Source organism: Passer montanus, unplaced genomic scaffold, assembly GCF_014805655.1.
Source record: "Passer montanus isolate IOZ18808 unplaced genomic scaffold, ASM1480565v1 scaffold10, whole genome shotgun sequence".
NCBI classification, from domain to species: domain Eukaryota; kingdom Metazoa; phylum Chordata; class Aves; order Passeriformes; family Passeridae; genus Passer; species Passer montanus.
In genome coordinates this window covers 14199563-14220698 of record NW_024356505.1, presented here as the reverse complement: position 1 = coordinate 14220698, position 21136 = coordinate 14199563, and the positions used below count along the sequence as shown (strand labels likewise).

The following is a 21136-nucleotide window of genomic DNA, read 5'->3' as shown; positions in this document are numbered from 1 at the left end:
AAGTTACATTTATGTTGTCTAGGTTTCTGCTTCTGCCTTTTTCTTGAAGAGGTCCTCAGAATTTTTAATTAGTGGCAGTCATTTGATGACTGACAAGGGAATACTCTTGGACTGGCAAAGTGTCACTACCTTTCCCTATAATACTCTCTGCTGTTCAGTGAACTGCTAAAACCTATCATTTCTCTTCTCCTCATTTCATTCCTAATTAAAATAGTATCAGCACATAAAATCAAATAGATGAAAAATTTGAATCTGGAACCACTGAAAGTACGATCAGTAGAGACTCTTTCCAGAACGAGTTTTCCAGTTTGGCACGCACATTTATCCATATGTGGGATGAATGAGCTGCTCACTTCAGTCTTGCCTGAAATTGTTTACACCCTCTTTTTTAGAACAGTAAATCTAGAAATTGCATACAAAACTGTGCATAAAGGAACATTATTTGGGTTGTAAGGTCAATTGCTCTGAAGTTAGACCAAGAGAGATTTATGACTGCTTGCACAATGGACCCATTTGGATATGCTGTAAGATAGAAATGTTAATCAAATGAGCATCTACTATTGTGGACCTTTGCTTTTCTCTGCCTAGAGAGAGCTGGGTTTGGATTTTAACTATAAGGCAGCAGTAAATGCTAACTTCTTAATTTCTGTCTAAAGCTAAAAACTATAGGAAATAAATGTTCCTCTGTCTGTCCTCAGTATATGAGTTTTTTTCTGTTATCCGCTTTCCAATAATTAAAAGCAACCTTAAAACCCAACAAGTTCTGTGGTTGATTAAAAAATGGCACTGTGGTACCCTAAATTTCTTGTTTCTTAAATCTTAATTTCACATTAAATGAATTTTTTAAATTATTTTTCTATCTTCCAATGTATAACATCAGCTATCAGGTCACTTATGCATTACAACTGCCCATGAAAAGACACAGCCAGAAATTTGAGCCAAACTCTGATATAAATATTTATTTGCTTGCATTATATAGTAGTCCCACAGAACAGGTAATAGCCATGTCAAAGCAAATTTCTCTCGAGCGTTTCCAGACATAGTGAGAGTACAGGAAGACCCAGTACAGACTGTGCAAGAAGTAAAAAAAAATCCTGGCCTGAAGGGGTCATAATGACTATTCCTGCCTGTTTCTTGGGTATCTGAAACAGGATAGGAAAAAAAAAATTGTTTTTTACAACCTTTTTTGCCTGCAACCACACACAACCTGCTCAGTCACACCTGTATTAGCCCTGCTGGCTGCATGTGTTGGATTTCACACCTTTTGAATAGACAACATCCAGATCTTGCTCTGATTTGTATGGATTTTAGCACCAAAAAAAATGGTTTTTGTTAACAGCTATCACTGTCAAAAATCATCTTAAGTTTGGAAATGGCTTTTTTGCTTACCTATGTGCAAGCACTTGTCTTCAGACATGTTTTCTTCTGAGATCTGAGCATTCAGTCCTTGCAAGAGTTATAATAAATACAAAGATTTACTGTTTGAGTTCACATTGGGTACATGGAAAAGAAAAGAAATTTCTTTGTCTGTTATCTTTGTTTAAAAGGCTTCCAGGCCAGACTTCGAGCTATTCTAGGTTGAACTAGGTATATGCCAAGGCTTATCAGTTTGAGATGGAGTAATGCATCACTTGGGAAACAGATAGAATCCACCTTCTCCACTGCTACTAAGGATTTGTATTTGTGGAAAGGTAGTTTGAGTTTATTTGTGATGATTCATTAGAAAAATGGTCTGGGAAGATATATAAATTGCTAAAAGTTTAGAAGGGGCAACTGTTATTGGTTCCTCAAGTCCAGATGAGTTCAGGAAACTTGTGCATTCGCTTAAAATTTCTGTTCTGGTTGATAAAATGTGTATCTCCAAATATGCATTTTGAGCTTTAATGTGTATTTAGTTCAGAATTTCTAAACTTGCTTTACTATAGTTAGGAGAAGAAAATGTCTGCTTTTAATAGGCCAAGTTTTGATCACAGTTCCAGCAATATAAATCCCTTGCAGCCATTGAATTACTTCAGATTTTGTCTCTGTGACAGTGTGGTAGTATGTCTGAATAAATGGCAAGTGATGTGATTGCTCCTAGGGAGACCAGCCTGTTGTCAAGTACCTGCTTATTTCAATGTTTTCATTGCTTTGAGTGTTATCACTAACACTTTTAGCCACACATACAAACTTGTCACCCAGCACTGTGCCAGCTGCCTGTGTTTAGACCTCTTTTTGGTTAGCAGCTTATCACTGAGGAGTCCAGAGTTCACTGAATGATTTCCATGTTAATATTACTGGGGCACTTTCTCACCTTTCTCTGCAAATAAAGGATACAAAAGTATATCCCTGGAGAAAATTCAGAAATGCTCTGCATCCCCTTGTAAAAATAAGAACATAAACTTACTCTGCTCTCTTTACTTTCTGACCCTTTCTGATGGTTATAAGAAAATCTGTTTCCTTGACAGTGTTTAGTTTCATACTCACATTCATTTTTTCTTGCTCATCCTTCCATGCCTTTATTGTCTATTAGCCACAAGTATATTTATTTGTCCTCTTATGTAATAAGTCTCTTTTATTAACCAAACACTTTTATCCTTTTCCCAATTCTCTTATATCCCTTTTATTCTTTCATCTTTATCTCTCATAGGTAATTAGTATTAATAATTAATTAATTTCCCCCCAACAGAAATTTTAGCACCAAAAATCTAGGTAAAAACAGTGAGACTATGCTACAATTTTGGTCAATGGCCATTTATTTTATGAAATTAAATCAGCAATTTGGCCAAAACTGAAAATGACTAAAAAGTTATCCTCTGCTGGTGACCACTTCATGTCCTAATGAGTGGAACTGAATTCTGAATTTTATATTTTTCCCTGTTTATCTGTATTTATTTGTAGTGAGATAATTGAATGCCTTTCTTTTCTATGGTTTCTAAGTGGCTTTGCTATGAAGTTTGGATAATTTTTGCCCAAACTCTCAGCCACCATGACTCTTCAGCTTTCATCAGAGCAAAGAGTAAATTCAATCCTGATGTTGCAATTTGATTTACCTTATTTGCTAAGATTCTGGAGCCACTAGAGAGCTTTGAGCCATTGCAGCAGGTTATTTTACTTCTAGCTGTTAAAACTCTGGAGGGAGAAACAGTAGCTATTCTGGTAGTAGATTTTCAGTGACTCCAGCTAAAAAAGCTGATGTACTGTTTTCCCTTGAAGAAGAAATAACTGTTGCTGCTGAAGAAACAGTATCTCAATGTGGAAGGAATGGTTTTTGCCCTGTTGTGAACTTCCCACTTTTAAGGAGAATGACTAAGATGACTGTTGCAGCTGCAACAACATCTGGAGTCCTCAAATTACCTTGACACTAGTTAGCTGGATTTAGGTCTGAGAGTAGCACAGAAATACCATTGTTTGTCTTGATGTTTCTATTGTTCAGTGAAGATTACCATTTATTTTAGGTTTTCCAGCTTCCCTTAATACTGCTGTCATGCTATGGTAACAGCAGAGATGGTGGTAATTTGCTTATATATGGACCCTGCAGAATCAGGAGCGATTGTGCTCCTCACTCTGAGAAAATCCAGAAGGTAGTACTTCTTGACTGCTCAGGCACCTGAAGGCATCTTTCACCCATGTCAGCTTGTTGCTTTAACTTTCTCTAAGAAAAGGTAAAAAAACACTGGGTAAAGAACTCCATAAGGCTTCTGAACCACTAATTCTCAAGCTGTAATTGGTGGGTCAGCACCTGGCTGCAGAATCTCACAGAAAGACTCTTTCAGGTAACTGTATGTTGGACAACTGGAAAGACAGGGATGAGATATTCAAAATTCTAAGATAATATTTTATTCTCATATGTATTTCTTGGGGGATTTGGAGGGGGGGGTTGGGCAGCAGGGTTGAAGGGGCAGAGAGGGGTGGTGTGATAGAATTTCTGTGGAAACAAAGAGACGGGAAAATAAAAATGTCTTCTACATATTTTCACCTGTTGTGCATGACAACAAAGTGTCATTAGTCCTGCCTTCACCTGAAGCCTGGACAGCTCCCTGCCACCTTTTCTTGTGCTCCCAGCAGGTTAAGGCTCCCGCAAACTCTGCTGTGTAATAGCATGACTGACAAGGTTCTGACATAACTTCTCTATTCATGGAGAAGACTGGATAGAGTCACCTATGTCATTCAAATGGTAGCTACAGCTGCTTTTACAATTCCACCATTTCATGGCATTTCTGTGTCCTTTTAATAGTATGAAAAGGTACATAAGGGCTGTTGTCTGGGTTGAAATCCTTAATTCTTACTTGTTTTTGTAACAGAGCAACATAATAGAAAGCTGCTCAATGTATTTTACTTGGAAATTGCAATTAAACAGAAGACTGTAAGGAGTCAGACCCCAAACCTAGTTTCAATACCATTTCCTCTAACAAGTTTTACACATTACCTTTTCAATAGGTGGTGACAAGCAGTGCATTTCTGGGTGATTATAGCATGTGTCAGGTGGGGTTAACAGGCACAGGGCCAGAGGGAGAGTGAATAACTGTATGAGATGTACAGTAATCCCTTAGAAATGCAGTGCCTTATTCCCTTCTGATTTCATAAAATTATGTTTATTAAACAATGTGATACAAATCCTGAGGGGCACTAGACCTCTGATACGAATACTGAGTTCACCAGGAAACTTGTTGCCAAATTGGTCAGGAAGTAGAATGTTTGCTTCAAGTCTATCCACCTACAAGAACCTCTCCCTGATGTGCTTATTGTATGTATGTCACTAGTCTTGGAATGATGAATTGTCCACATCTGGAGGCTAGGTCTTTAGATAGTGGTATATGCTGATTAGCACTGGCTAAGGAACGAGCTTTTAATTTAATCTGATATGTTGATGTGGTAGGGTCAGTAAATGACTGAAAATGAAGTGAGAGCCTTAATTTGTATGCTCTGAGAAACTGTATAAGTTGGAAAGATCCTTTAGTCCATGTTGATTTTCTTGGCAAAATATATTAGACCATCTTCAGAAAATGGCAGTCAGTTCTTAGCTTCTGAGTGATGGGGTTTAAATCAGATCCTTTGTGTTAGCCTCCTGGGTCAATTCAGCATTAACTGACTTGGCTTTTCATCAGTTAGAAAAAGAAATAAGGCTAGATCTTCCCATCAGATCGTTTTCAGTTGTAACTCAGTGCCCACATTTCAGCTGTATAACAGCAGAAACTTTGCCCCACGTATTTTAAAAATGTGTCAAGTTTATTTTATAGGCAGTAGCATTATAATAAACTTCTCCAAACTTAATCAAGCTTACTGATTTATTTGGATAGTCAATAATAGTATCTGATTTTCATTCCAGCATGGATTAGAAACAAATTCCTCATACTATGAATTATTTTTTTATCAGATGTCTTGTTTTTTAGCCAACCCCTTATTGAGTCTAGAGTCAGATTTGGAGATATAATCATCTGTAACTTGTAACATCAGATGCATATATTGTATATCAGTTTAATCAGGCAACTTGATCAGATTTGGAAGAAGTTATTATGATAACAGTAATACCACATGCTCTATCAGCTTGGCAGATTTCACAGTATGTGGGACAGTTTTCACAGATAATTATTAGTCTAATTAGACTATCTCCACAGAATCCTTTTAAAGGATTTTTAGTCTCCAGGAAAAAAAAGAAAAAAGAAAAAACTCTCCAAATTCCATGGAGAATCTGCTCACCTCCAAGATGAAGCAACAGCCTTTTTCAGGGAGATCTGAATCCAAGTTTCTGAAATACTGACTTGCTATATGAAGTCCTACAGCTTCTCTCTTCTGGCTTCTGCTTTCTGAGGCAGAAGAACTACTTGTTTTTGAAAAAACAGGGAAGATATCTGTTGAACGGATCATCTTGCATCCTGTCTGGCTTCACTTAGTAGAGGATTTTCTAAATAGGAAGCAAAATAAAAAAAGAGAGGAAGGATAGCAGAACAGTGAAGAAATTTTTGCTTGGGCCAGCTATAAGAAAGGGCAGACATTACAGAAATGTAAGGAAATGGAGAAGAAAGGGAGGCACAGAGCTAGTAAGTGCTAGTAAGAACAGGGCTAAAAAACATCCAGCCTGTTTTGGGAATATCCAGAGATCCCTGCTTTGACTTTGGCAGCTGAAATCTGTGGTTGAATATTTTCCCTCTGAATCCACATAACAGCATTTTAACAGTTCTAAAAGCTTCATAATTATTTTGTACATTACCATGACTTTTCCTGAAGGCTGCAGAATTCCTAAAGCTTGATAATGCAAGTTACAAAATAAATGCCATCCTTTTATTTTTACCATGAATTAACTGCAAGAAAAGTTTGGGGGCGTGTTCTTCTTCCATATGTTTTCTCTAAGGAACATTTGCCTAGCAGTCAGTGCTGCCTTGTGTGGTGAAGATAGAAAAGTTCCTCCCTCATGAAGGACTAAGTAAATGCTATGGATGTATGACACACTTGGATACATCCATATCTCAAGTCAGTTGAAAATACCATCTTACTGAGCATTGCAGGGTCACCTCTTCCTGTAGTAAGACAGGTTTGCAGTATTTGACTTCCAAAGAGGTATCCTATGTATCCCTGAATATATATTGAGATTTAGTAAGTTGTGTTCTGTGTAACAGCTAAAGAGCAGCTAATTAAGAAAAACATATTACTGTAGACCTAACAGGCATGCAATAAAAACATCTATTACATAAATTGTTATTCCATAAAAATGTGTTCCTGAGACTATTGGTATTTATTTAACGTACAATTACTGTCTAATTTAATATAAATTAAATGCCTGCTTGAGACATGTAATTTGAAGTGTTACTGAGCTTCCTTCTCCTGTAGTAAAAGCAAGAAATCAGCAGCTAGTGCCTGGAGGCCAAATGTACCATTTAAATTCAGGTACCTCAACACTAACATTCGTAATTTCAGCCATTTGGAAAATGTTTTTCATAAGAATGTATTTGGCGTTAAAATCTCCTTTTCCCCCTCACTCAAGGCCATGTCCTGCCAAGTGAGTCAAGTCTCTGACTTCATCCAAATTAAGTTTTGATTGAATAAAAGGTCCTGAATTAAGAGCTGAGAATAAAATATGTTCTCTTATCATAGAACACAAACTTTGTAAAATATCCCAGCCCCTGCTAGTGCTGTAAGGGTAAATTATCATTTGACTCCTGTATGGACATATTTATTTAGGACACGTAGCCTGGTGACTCAGGAAGTTATGTAAAAACTGACCCAGTTAATTTTAGATGCTATTGTTGGAAAAATATCAATGAAAATTAATCAAATAGTCACGAAGGAGCCACAGGGAAGGAGCACGGAACACTGGTGGGTAGAATTTTGGCAGCGATCATTGCAACAGTTTTAATGAGAGGAAAACACATTGTCAAGTAAATTAGAGAGTAATGACATGATTAAATGGTAAATAATAGTTAAATACATGCTTGGAGGTCCAGGACAGAGACCGTGGAGGTTTTGTGTTTTGCATGTATTCCTCTCCAGGCTGTTCTTAGTATCCAGAGGAGCTCACCAGAGCTCTGCCTGTAATTTAGGGTTGGGTTGTAGCTTTTAAGACACTGAAGCCAAAAGAGCTGTTGGGGCCCTGCTGCTGAGGCTGAAAAAGCTGATGCTTTCTCCATAATGCTACAGCTTCTGCAACTTTTGGTTGTCAATGTGTCCTTGTTCCTTCACCAGCCATCTCCAGTGAGCAAGGGCCAGCACCATGGCTTTGTTCAGCTTGCCATCACCCAAAAATGACTGTACAGGACACATCTGCTCTCCTTATGCACAGTGTGGGAGAGGAAAGGGGTCTTTCTTCTGCTGAGGCAGGTTTAGTCCCCACTAATTTGGTGTTTGCACATTTGCTGGCAAGCAAATTGAGTTGCATACATGACTGTTTATGCAAACAAGGAGTGCTGCGGTGCTGGCTGGGAGTTCACCCCATCCATATGGTTCCTTTCCCTGTATGCTGAGGAAAGGATGCAAAAAGAATAATGTTCACAAATTGTCTTCATTCTCAAATGCTTCTTTTGCAAAATGAGAAGTTGTCCATACAAACTCTGACTTGTTAGCTTTACTCCAAGCACACGTAACACAACACAGGCTGTGTAAGGAGCCCTGTGTAAGGAGCCTGTCAGAGGCGAACTGGCCTGGATAAGAGGTGTTTTACCTGCCTTCTGCTTGCCACTGTCCATTTCAGGTTATCACAGTAAGGATACCTCAAAAACAACAAAAGAAAACTGAAATAACTCTGGATTCTCTCTTTATAGGATTTTTTTTTTTTCAGTATGTCTAGGTAGAGTACAGCTGCTCCACTGACTTTGGTGAAATAAGGCTTCAGAAACCTCATCCAAGCCATTCCTTGCTGCTTAGCAGAACTAAAAAGAGTGTGGGGGAAGCTTGTCTGTTACAAACAGAAAAAAACCCACAGGATCCTTACTGGGGCATCAGTCCACTAAAAGACGAATTACTTTCTTAGATGTTAATTCAAGTGATCAGCACATTGTGTCCTTCAATAACAGCCTAACAGCTTGCTCATTAGCGTAATAGAATAATAATTTTCTCTCTTTCCACCTTCCTACACTAGAATAATTTCTTTAAAAAGTCTGAGTATTTTATCTCCTCCAATAAAGTACTGCAGGAGGGGAAAAGGTATAATTAAAAATTACACGTTATGTTTTTGATTTGAAATTTTGTATTTTTACTTCACAGGTTGGCAAATAACAACTCCTATACAGATTATCTCTCCAATGCATAACATGGTTTATAATGGTTACAGTCTTAATCTAGTCTTCTCTGCTTGGATGTACATTTTGCACCCTGGGTTTTTTTGTGAAGAACGTATAAAACACCTGATGAGTAAGAATTTCAGAATTATTTAGTGGCGTTTTGTTTCTTGTGGAAATCAAAGGTTAATTGTAATATTTAATAGGATGATAGCAAATGAATATTAAATGCATTTGCAAGTTCTACCCAGGATACCCAAATGTTGGATCTGTTGATGAAGCAAGTTGTTTCATCTGTTGATGAAACTTTTCATGTTTAAATTACAGAAATGATGAACATAATAGTTGGCGCAAAACCATTCTCACAATTTCCTGGCACACTGCATGAGCCTAATTTTAAAAAATGCTGCACTTGTCTGAAGTGCAAAATCACTGAGCACATTTACAAGAAGATTTCAGCAGGTACAGTAGAAGGGCCAAGAACTGCTGCTGATTTCTAAATATTCATGTGAGTTGGAAGGCTCAGATTCAAAACACTTGTCTGACTCCTTTCTCACCTTAAGTTGGCCAGTGCTTGATCTCCTTATATCAGGAGAGATGACGGGTTCTTTTAATGGTACTTGTTACTATTTTCTTCTTGTTTTCATTAATTATTTGGCATGAACTACAGCCCATCTTAAAACTATTACTTCACTGGGATTCCTTTCTTTCCATTTTCTTACTTCTGCACTCCAGGGGATTTCCTTGAGGAAGCTAACATCTTTCCTATGTTGCTGCAGTGACACGGGATCCAAGTTTCTTTGTTAAGAATTTCCATAACTCATTCAGTCACTGGCAATGTTGGTACTGTTGACTAAAGTTATTTCTTCACTTTCTAGCAAGCCACCTTTACTTTCTCATGGCAGTTATGCTGAAGAAAAGCCCCATCATGTTAATTTGAAACAGTTTATCTTATTACCGTGATCTCTGTTTGGAAAGATGCTTTCTGTGTAGCTTATTGTATCCTGATTCAGTCAGAACTGACTGTTATAGCACTGATACTAGGCAAATTATCAGGAAACCAGGCAGACAAACTAATATTGTAACAATGATGGTGGGTTATATTATGTATGGTTGTCTAAATGAAGAAACGGAATAGCAAGAGTCTTTACATTTATTGCCCTACAAACCTCAGAAGATTATGATGTGGAGATAGCAATATTTGCAGTAATACAAAATTCTCCAGTGTGCAGGGGACACATGGTAGAGCTTTCCCTTCACAGAATCTGTGCAACACAAAGGATAATGTCATCTTAAAAGTGCTGTTGGATTCCTCACACACTCCAAGGGTGAATTATAGATGTGGGGAGCCTGTGCCTGTTCATTCTTCTTCATTTCCTGTAAATGTTCTATCTTTGACTCACTTTACACTGTTGGCACTCTCTTCTTATGGATCAAAAGATCTCATGTGTAACATGCAGACAGAAATGATTTCTGTAGGTAAAAGACAGCAGAAATTGGCTAAAGATCAAAGGTTACCCTCATTCCACTCCTTCCTTCACTTTTATTATCCTGTCTAAATCTGGTCTTTTGTGTGTGGCGGGGGGGGGCACGGAGAGACCTGTTTTGGTTTGGGGTTTTTTTGTTTGTTTGTGGTTTTTTGTTGGTTTGGTTTTGTTTTTTGGGTTTTTTTTTCAGGAGGGAAGGCTGCATTTAAATGGGAGTTTAAGGTTTTATTTGTTATTCAGCCCTTTATGTAACTGGAACCACGGTGTAGTTACTTTGATAGAATCAAAACTGTGGTGCTTTTAGGGTACAGAAGATTGGGCAGTGGGTCAAGGAAACAGTATTTCACCTCAAGTGTTTCTATGATCATCTATATGTTAAGTGGCAAGTAGAGGATTTTTCTTCTGTTGGGGTTTTTATGTCTGTACAGCTAAGCCAGATTTGATAAAGTTCCTATTGTAAAAACAGTTGGACATGTGCTTAATAAAGGTGGCCATTGTGCATCCCAAGATGAAAACAGAACTAAACATGTGTTTGGAAAATTTCTCTGTAAAATATGCTTGTAATATTCACAGTTTTAATTTTTGGTGGTCTTCTTCACTGGAACACAGTAAAAATATATTGATTTTCCTGTCTTTATAGAACTCCAGGGTTTAGCAGGTACTTTCTAATGCTTTATTTAAGGAAATGAAATGCACTGGAAGGAGTAGTGATGACCATCAATGGAACAACTAGTACAGATCAAGTGGAAAAGTTGAAGGTGTCCATTTTGCATCCCAAGATGAAAACAGAACCTAAACATGTGTTTGGAAAATTTCTCTGTAAAATATGCTTGTAATATTCACAGTTTTAATTTTTGGTGGTCTTCTTCACTGGAACACAGTAAAAATATATTGATTTTCCTGTCTTTATAGAACTCCAGGGTTTAGCAGGTACTTTCTAATGCTTTATTTAAGGAAATGAAATGCACTGGAAGGAGTAGTGATGACCATCAATGGAACAACTAGTACAGATCAAGTGGAAAAGTTAAGAACAAGATGTGATGCTTATTTAACATCAATAGTTTCAAATCTTTATTTATCATTTCTTACTTGAAAGAGATTAAACAAAAACAATAGCTGTCCTAGAAAACTACCACAAAAATTTTTCCAAAAATCTTCACTCCAAATTGACATATTTCATGCAATTTTTCTTGTCATTAAAAATGTAATAAATTAACTTTACTTGAATCACAGATGAAAACTTTGTGGTAATGTCTGTGTAGTTACAGATCACCACAGAAAATGGAGTACCATCATTTTTGGCTGTGGTGCAGAGTTTCTTAGAGTACTGTTGGTCAGGAGTGAGCGATGCTGGTAGAGATAGCTACAAAGTTCTAGACAGTTTCAACTTATTCCAAAACCCTGAATTAGAGTTGTTAGTGATGCTCCTAAAAACACTTCAAGATGAAGCTAAGAGGTAACATATGTTTCCACTATCTCTCAGTCCATGATTTTATATAATTCTCAAACCTCAAATAAGAAGTAATTTTTAAATAAAAAACCCTTCATCATCCCATTTGGAAAGCACAATTATTATTAATTATAGCACCATAGTTTAACTACAAATATTATTTGTCATATCAATGTCATAAGTGAACAGGGTTATGTCAAATCTCTCTAAATAATGGCTGTATGTCACACTGATATGCAAATAGAAAGACAACCCAAAGTGATAATGGTTAACAAAGTTAAGAAGAGAGACATCCTTGTGTTTCAACTAATCTCCAGCAATCAGGGATCAGCATGAGGGATATTTTCTCACATGTACCTCATAAAAAATTCCATATGCTAACTCCAAATCATCTGGTGAGGGCCATGGTCAGAAACAGGATACTGGACTAAGTATATCCTATGCTCCTTGTACAGTATTCCAGAGCTTTCTACATTCTTGTGCAGCAGATGTGAAACATGCCTGCAATGCCTGTTCTGCTTTAATTGTTTGCACTCCTGTATTTGAATACCAGGTTTTGGTCACCTAACCAAGCAATTGCTGAAGCTGGCGGACGGCCGTGTGGTGCTGGCGCTGGAGGGAGGACATGACCTTACTGCCATCTGTGATGCCTCTGAAGCCTGTATAAATGCCCTCCTAGGAAATGAGGTAAAACATAAATCGTAGCAGGTGGAGAGAATGAACACAATTTGCTGAAGCTGCTAGCTTTGGTATTCTTTTAGTAACAACGGTGTCAGTCCTTTTTTTTGTTTGGTATAAAAAGCATGGAATTTGAATATGTCTTAGAAAGAACAGGCCTGGCTGCATAAATACCTCTAAATTAGATTATTATACAAATTCTTTAGTTTATACTTAAATTATTCCAAGTTCTGAGTAATATTTAAAACCTCCAAATTGCTTTTAGTGATGTGCTGAATACCAGACTTGACATCACTGGTAGTCATTGGTGCACATATCACCTACTAGGAATGCACCTTTTAGGCATCGATCATGGGGAAAAAAAGCCTTTTTCAAGGTAACTGATAATCTCAGAAACTATATATTGCAAAGGCACATATTTTGCAGTATTTTGACACCACTTCTGAAACATTAATAAAAATGTATACAAGATTAAAAAAAATATGAATGAAGATTCAGGTTGATCTGTATGCAATTGAAATGGAGTTTTCAAGAGTTATCAAACACTATATGTTAACAACTTTTGAGACAAGACTATAGGACTAAGTAACTATGAGTATGTGTTATTTATGTATACAAATGCAAGATAAGGATTCCTATTAGTGAAAATATTTCTGCTGTCCTTTAAGAAGTATCTTTTATCCTATAAATACAGTGAGAAGGAAAAAAAATGCTAAAGATGCAGCCAAAATAATTTATGAAGGGACAAAAGCCTTTACCATAAATTGTGAATTTTGCAAGATCTTATTATAAAATGGAGTGTTCTACTTTGTTTCCCCCTCAGGGAAAGTCTTAATAACTACATAATCTCTCCAATCAGATGTATTAGGGCCAAATTGCAGGCTAGTCTGCCAGTTCCCTTCCACTTCAAGGCTTCGTACCTATGTGAATAAGGTGAAGTAACGTGTCTTCTGATGGATGTTGGGTAGAAAAATTTTCTAAGTGTTGTTTTAAACCTTTCTTTTCATCTTTATGGCACATCAACAATGCTTAGTTTTTTACATTATACATACAATGAATAAAGTGTTAGATTTTTCAAAAATATTCTCAGAAATGCTAAACAGACACCAGGAAAAAAAAAAGGTTTCAATGGGTTTTATCTACTGCCACCTTTGACAAAATCCATAAGGAAAGTTTTCCAGTGTGGTGATACATGCTGCTAAAAAAGCTGTTTGTCTCAGTGTTAGTTCTTTTATTTAGGTACTGAAATATGAATTGCATAAATCAGCTTGAGGCATTTGAAAATCTTAGTAATGCAACATTGACTTCCTGATCAGCTGCCATTCCAGGGCACTCTCATTGATATTTCTGTTGTCATCTTCCCTGTGACAGTAACTTACAACACCAATGGCTTTTCATAGCATTTCTAAACCCTGAAGTTTTCACTCTTGTGGGACTAGTGTGAATGGTTCTATGCTGATGGTGTGATGTATCCTCCTCTGTGTAGGTGCCCGGGTCCCTCTATCCAGTTATGACCATTTGGTGGTGCTACCCATTTGTGGAAACTGCCTTATTTTGTTTTACCACTGTATCAAACCCAACTTCTATTTCTGCTATCACTGAATGAGAATGAATACAAAAATCCACATGCAGTCATTTTTAATTTGTTTGTAAATGAACATAGTCCTTAAAAACTTGAAACATCTCAGGCAACAAGCATTTTTCTCATGTCCTTTTGCTAACAACATTGTCTTCTGGGACGTGCATCAAGTGGTTTGGTGCAGCAGAATTTCAAAGACAAAATATGCTATGGCTGTGAAGAAAACTACTCAAGAGAGGATCTTGCTACCAAGAGTACCACAAAAGCCCAACATCAGCTAAAAAGAATAAGTAAAGGTGTTGCCAAGGAACAGACACTGATGAGAAGTCTGATACCTAGTTAGCAGTTAGAAATAGATTTATGGCAATGTGTACCACATGGCCCACAGAATATATGAACTTGCACAACAGACTCCAACAGTGTTCTGCCAAGGACGGAATTTTTTTTTTCTTTAAACAACTAATTACTATAATTTAAAGATGCATTCTTCTCTGAATGCAATTCTTTAGAGGTGATTAATAGGATAATTATAACTTATTATCTGCCTTTCACTTTTACAAATAATGGTATATGCTGCACCCCTAGTTTAAAAACATTGGCAAGATTAACTTCAGATCTAAACACTACACATGTATTTGAACTCAAATTAGAAAGGTTGGGAAAGGCCTTTGTGAGGTACCCTGCAGTTTGTCAGATGTATTTATTCATGTGCTGAGGATTAGAATTCATAAACATTTTGCAGAGCTTTTTGAAAACTTTTTCTTTTCTCTTGTTGTTTTTGGCCAGGACTTTTCAATACAGAAATTCACTGCTTCATGTGTCCTATTACCAACAGAATAACACTTTAAAAAAAATTCTAAAAGTAGCACAACTTACAGCTTTCAGGGAATGATGGTCTTATATGTTGCCTAAGAGGTAACATTAAATTTACAAGTGCAAATGCCTTCTTTTCTAAGTTTCTCTCTGAGAACCAAGGAGAACAGCTTGGCAGCCAAAATAGATATATTTTTATTTATACATGGCTTATAGCTTAGTGATTTGTTAAGTAAGATAATTCCCACTCTTCTCTTAGAAAAAAGTGAGTGAAGACACTAGGAAAATGGTACTCTATCAAAATTGTCTTCTTTTAATAATTTGAGCATGGGAGGAGAGAATTTTGAGGAGATCCACAACACCCTTTCTGACAGCAACTGGAAAGAAGGCAAGAAACCCTATGCTATCTGAAATGGTTTGGTTTGGTTTGTGAATACCTTCTTAAATAATAAACAAACTAAAAAGGAAATTATAGAATTAATTATAAACTTCATAAAGATCAGTTTTTGCTTAGAAAGTTTACATGCAAAAGTACTTTAAAAACATTTTGATATCTTAGGTTTTTCTCTCTATGCTTCTGTTTACAAGCAGAAAGTTTCCATGTCACTTTGAGAAAAATCCATTTGACCATTTGCAGACCTAATTAGAAGCACTGTAGGTTATCTCCTTGGAAGGAAATCTTCCTAAGAGGTGAGAAGAGATTAAGCAGCTGGGTTCCCTTGAAATCCAAAATGTAAACATGGAAAACCTTCTGGAAGGTGAAAAGGCAAGATGACCATCAGTTGCCTTAAAATATCCCTGAATTTTCTCAACATGATTTGGGAACTGGTCCATTAAAAGAGCATCTGTCAAAACAAAGGAGAAGATGGATTCAGATAATTCCAAAAGAATCATTGCTTTTAAGCCTTTCTGAGATTATGATATGCATGCTGAAAATTAAATTCTTTCACTTATTGTGACACTCTTTAAAATATTCTAGTTTTTCACACATGGTTATATAGATTTAAACCTCATTTTTAAAGTGTATATAGATACACATATTACTTCAATTAAGAAAGCCATTGAATATTAAGATTTATATTTTATTCCAAGAAAACTGTGCAAATTGGGTTGAATATTGAGATTCTCCCCCAAAATCTTCATTGTGGAGTATGGAAATTCCACCTATTTTGCCCATCTTAGCTTTGGTGCTATAAACAGCTCTGCTATGACTTTTGGTGCCTCATAGTCCTGAGTGATGTTGCTTTAGACATGTTAGGGTACGTGTTCTGCTTTCTTCCCTCCACATTATTTTGAAGAGGCACTATTTTAAGAAATCCTTGGTCATCAGCTTTCTTTGAGTCCAGTATGCTAAAGCCTACACTTTATTTCCAACATAACTGCATTCATATGGGGATTCTTCTGCAACCAGAAAGAGTAGGGAAGTATTCTTTCAAGCACAAAACTCTTTGAAGCAAAACCTAAGGATTTCCTACATTCTATCCCTTTTAAAGCAGCCAGGTGTGATATCTCCGCAGGACACAGAAGTCAGTCTAACATGATGGTCCCTCTGATCTGTCTACAGGTTTGGGCTGTGTCTCTTAGCTCCCCCTGGCACAGCAGTTTTCTGTGGTCTGTAACAAGTGATAATTAGTCACAGATGGGGTCATGCTCTTCTTTGCACAGAGGAAGCAGAGAAGTGCAGTCCACAGCGCCTCTGCCCAGCGGGACCCTGCTACAAAGGCGCAGAGAGGATGCACGTCTCTTCTCATTGACTCTGGCGGCCAAGGCTGAATTTGGCCCCAAGTGTGAAAACATTTTTAAGTGGCTAAATTTAACATCTTCTAGTAAATATTCTTCTGGCTTGAATTTCAGTCTGAAGCAGAATTTCACAAAACGTTGTGATTGGTTGGCTCCCAAGTGTGCTTGAAAACTTACACCGGACAATTTTCTTGCAGAGTGTGAAGTATGTGCTTCTTTCTTGCAATCTGTTGAGCTGGCATTTAGGAGGGGATGGTAATTTAAGTGGAAGGCTTGTACTCTGCAGCTTTCCTGCTGATGATGAAAAGTTGGCATTTTCTCCTTTGTGGAATTCAGTGTCAATCTGGGGCTGCTTGCCAGCCAGGCAGTGAGCTCTGCCAAGAGGGCATTAAAAGAGGTTATTTACCAGAACAGGTAAGCATTTCTCCCTCCAAAATGAAAATATTCATAGAAGTGAATGTAGCCTGGGATCAATTTTAAATTGCATGGTAAACTTGCTCACAATCTCACATCCTCATTGTTAATCTGACTCTAATACTAGAAAAAAATTAACACAGAGTATAAAACACCTGTCAACTGCTGCTTGCATAAACCCAGAGTCTAGAAATAGTTGGATGGGATAGGAAACTGGACCAATGTGTGTGCCAGAGGTCAGCATGGTGACATCAAAGTTCCCAAGGTGAGTAGTGCTTCTCAGGAAGTGGTTTGGCCAAGGAAGCAGAGAATATTCTGATTCCAAAGTTACATAATTCCAAGGTGTTGCTTGGTTTTCAGGGACTGACAAGTGCTAATGACCCTAATGACCCTTTATGTCTTTGAGCTTATTCCCTGATGAAATCTGATTTGTTTATTTACTGTGTTGTTACCCTTGATCACAAAAATACCTGCCTGAAGTTCTTATATGTAAACAGAGAGCACAGAAGCTCTGAGAAAATTGCTAATATGAGAACATATAAGATCTTTGAACTTGCTTTTCTGTAATCATAGGCAGCATGAAGAGCCACAAAGCTCAGTCTTTATGCTGATAGGTTTTTTACATATGTAGCCAAGAAAGGGTGGTTGTGATTCTTCCCTCTGCAGCCCTGGCATCCCTGAGGAACCTGCCTGCCTCCTCCCCTTCCTCTGCTTCTGGCAGGCTCTCCGTGCTCCTTAACTTCTGCTTGCACTTGCCTCACTTGTCAGTAATCTCTAACTGCAACATTCTTCAGTCAAGCCAGGCTTGATACTTTAAAGCATGACAGTGCTAAAGACAATACAGATATTTCTAGAATTTTCAGCTCAATACAGTCTGCTGTAGTTTCAGATTCTCACCACGTTCCTAAGGATCAATTCAGATCCCTTTCTGGGCACAGAAATTTCCATCATTAATTCCTTTTTCAAACATTTGTTGATATGTCTCTGGCAAATTTTGGCATACCAAGTGATTTTTTTGCCCATTTACATTGTTTTTCCTATTTTGAGAAAGATTAGTGGACTCAGTTTCTACATTAATCTTCTGCTTTGGACACAAAAGCTCGATTCAGCCATGGAAAAGCTTTGAAAATGTGACCCTTTGTGTCTGGTCCAAACTGCCTCTCCAGTGGTTTGGTTATTTCTGCAGACTTGAGCTGTTCTTCTCTGAAAGATTTCATTCCTGGTGGTGTATTTCCAGTGCTCTTTTCATCTTCTTTTCTGTTAGCCTCCAGATTTAATAGTCTTCATGATCTGAATGCCAGTAAGTGTAGGAGGGAAGGTGACATGCCATATGTGCCAGGTGTAGAGTAATTTCTTTTGTTCAGTTGGGTCTAACTGCTGATATTTTCCAGGGATACCTCTGTGTCTATACAGTTGTATGCAACCAGTGGATAACTACCAAAAGAATCCTCCTTTTGAATGCAGACAGTCTCATTTCAAAGGGTATGGAAATAGCTGCCATAACCCAGTGGCTTTATTTCTGCAGTGATTTTGTAATGGAACATCATTTTGGGCTATGCAGGATATATGATGTAATGAACTCACTTGTGGAGCCTGATAAGAGTTCCCTGATATGAAAGAGGGTCCAAAGTCTGTGGGGTGTACTTAAGGATGAGGAGACAGAAAGGCTTAGGAGCCTGCCTCAGCCAAGCTTGGAATACAAAATGAAAGTTTTGTGGAAAAAAAGAGTTCAGGAAATGATCAAACATGCCCATTATACTCACATCATCTACAAAACTGTTAGTAGTGCTAACAGACAGAGTAATGATTGGGATAGGTGTTGGATGTTTTACCCTTTTTCTTCTTTTAGGGGTTCATCGTCTTATTCTGATTTCTAAAACCACATCTGCCATTTCTAAATATTCATCTGATATGTCTAGATATTCAAATGCAGCCTACTTATTTTAAGAAAAATTCTATACTGGTAAATAAAGAGGTGGTTTTGATATATTAGGGAAAATCAAACCTTTGGGTTTTGGCTCTTGCAAAAATCCAGCTTTAAGGAGGGCAACAAAATATCCACCTTTTAATAGAAAATCTCCTCTAACTGTCTCCACATCAGTTGTTCCCATCTTCATAATTAGTGCAAAGCTTTTGCATGTAATTAGTACAAAAGGTCTACCTAAAGCATCTTATACTCAAAGGGCAAAGCAAGACACAGGTCTCACATATTGCAGTCTGGCAATTCCATACCTTTTACTGTAACTCCTACTACTATGGCCTGGAGCTATTTTGTTCTGTTTCGGGGAAGTGAATTGGTCATCAAAGCCTTAGGAATTCGGAAATAGATGAAAAAGACCCTTAAACTATTTTTTGCTGCCCCTTATGTGTTCCTGCACCCAATATGACCAAAGAGAACTTCAGGGTTTTGTATTCTTCCTGGCCAAATGATAGATTACTTTAAACAGAAAATGACTAGTGATAAAGCAAATACTATTTATCTGCGTAAAGCAAGGTATGGATTATTAAGGTTATTATATGGATTACTGTTCTAAAACCTGTAAAGCTTGATCTGTTGGTTGACATTTTCATAAATATGCAGTTTCCCCCCCAGGTACTTGAAAGAGTTTTCCCCCAATTACCTGAAAGAGTAAATGAACAAATAGAGCCACCTATGAAGATGATAAAGTAAATGTGGTTCAAGGATTGCAGAAGTGTCTGAAATATTATGGTAATTGCTGTCTTTGTGCTAATCCATGATACATACTAGATGGGAACAATCTTTCTTTGTACTTTTCCCTCTCTGTTAACCAAGTAGCGCTGGGACACAGTCAGGTCCTACCAACACTTTTCTGCAAACTTGACCACTGAGCAGAATGGATTGATTTATGCTATGTGAAAACAAAACATAGTGCTATTGTTTCTAGCCAGAAGAAAATCTTCCAGCTGCAATCCCATATGGGCTTCTAAGGAAATAATGACATGAACAGCCCTATTCATTTTAGTTACCAAGACTCCAAAGGACTGGTGATATTTGCAATGTCTTTATTGCTGACAGGCATTCACTGCTGATTGTAGTGGCAGGATCCCAGAAGTTTTGGGATTTGTAGCTGAGCTTGCTTAAAATAGCACCACTCAGGGAGTATCCACACTGCAGTTACTTCCCACTGTGTGTGCTTGGATCAAAGTTGATTTTATCTATCTGGTGAGTAGCCATGTAGCAGTAGCAACCTAGAGGACAGTATATGATGGCTACTGAACTATTAACTTTGCAAAGGAAGCTGCTTGGGTGGGCTTCACTTGACCTAGTTTAAAATAGACCCAGGCACACTTAAGAAAGGAGTTTTGTCTGCAGTACAGATGTCTCCTGTCAACAGTGGTTGAACTTCCTTAGCATTAGAGAGGAGAGATTGGGATTGATATTGCTGGTTTTTGTCCACCTTGGCACAGTTGCTACTCCTCAGGACACAAGCCTGCACTCCCAGCCATGGCTGTTTAGGTGGGGAAGCAGAAGAGTTTCATGACTCTTAGGATAGTTCAAGGAGAATATAGTTATTGCAGTGCAAGGAGAAGCATTTAGCCCAAACAAGTTTTTACTTTTTCCCTAGGAGAAAATGTGTGGAGGGTGGACAAAAAAGCAGATGTGGGTGACATTCAAAATACAATTTAATTTTTATATTTATCCACTGCAGGGCAAAAATAACTATGCAGTAACTGAACACTTCTTTCTGCTAGTACAGTCCAACTCAAAGAATATACAGTTAAAACTAGGAAATTAAAATGCAGCTTATTCTGTAAAAAACTCAGGGAAGTTTACTTCTAATCTGCATGACCATTTTTTTATTTACTACTTTATTTGAAATTAATGTTAAGCTAGTAAAAGCAGCTGTGTTTTATAGTTTTCCCATATAAACCTTAAAATGTGAAAGATGGTTAGATGAAATAACACCAGAAAAGTAAAGATAATAGAGTGCACACTTTGGTTCCAGTGTGGCTTCAGCAAGGTTTTGTTTGGAGTGCCCAGCTGCGTATACAGACACAGTGGAATTTGGTTTGTGAGGAACCTACAAAAATTACACAAATAACTAGCATTTTTTAATGAATAATACACAGACATGCACCTGCTTCAGAGACTCCATAGATTAGTCTTGCAGCCAATAGAAAAGCCCCTTGGAATTCAATTACATGGCTGGAAAACAGAAAACAAAATCATGACTATACATTTAGAACTGATACCAGCAACATATTAACCAGTTCTTGGGCTGAGCTTCTCCTGAGGATTAGATCATTTCAGTTTGTTTTATGT

At 37.5% G+C, this 21136-nt stretch overlaps 1 protein-coding gene across 13 annotated transcripts in view; it reads left to right on the top strand.

Annotated features, from left to right (window-relative positions):
* Positions 1-21136, top strand: part of HDAC9 (histone deacetylase 9) — a 456332-nt gene that overhangs the window by 414215 nt on the left and 20981 nt on the right. For all 13 annotated transcript variants that reach the window (XM_039706463.1, XM_039706396.1, XM_039706402.1 and 10 more), the window contains one exon: positions 12181-12314. In XM_039706463.1, the coding sequence (XP_039562397.1) occupies positions 12181-12314 (134 nt within the window). The remainder of the gene's footprint in view (positions 1-12180; positions 12315-21136) is intronic.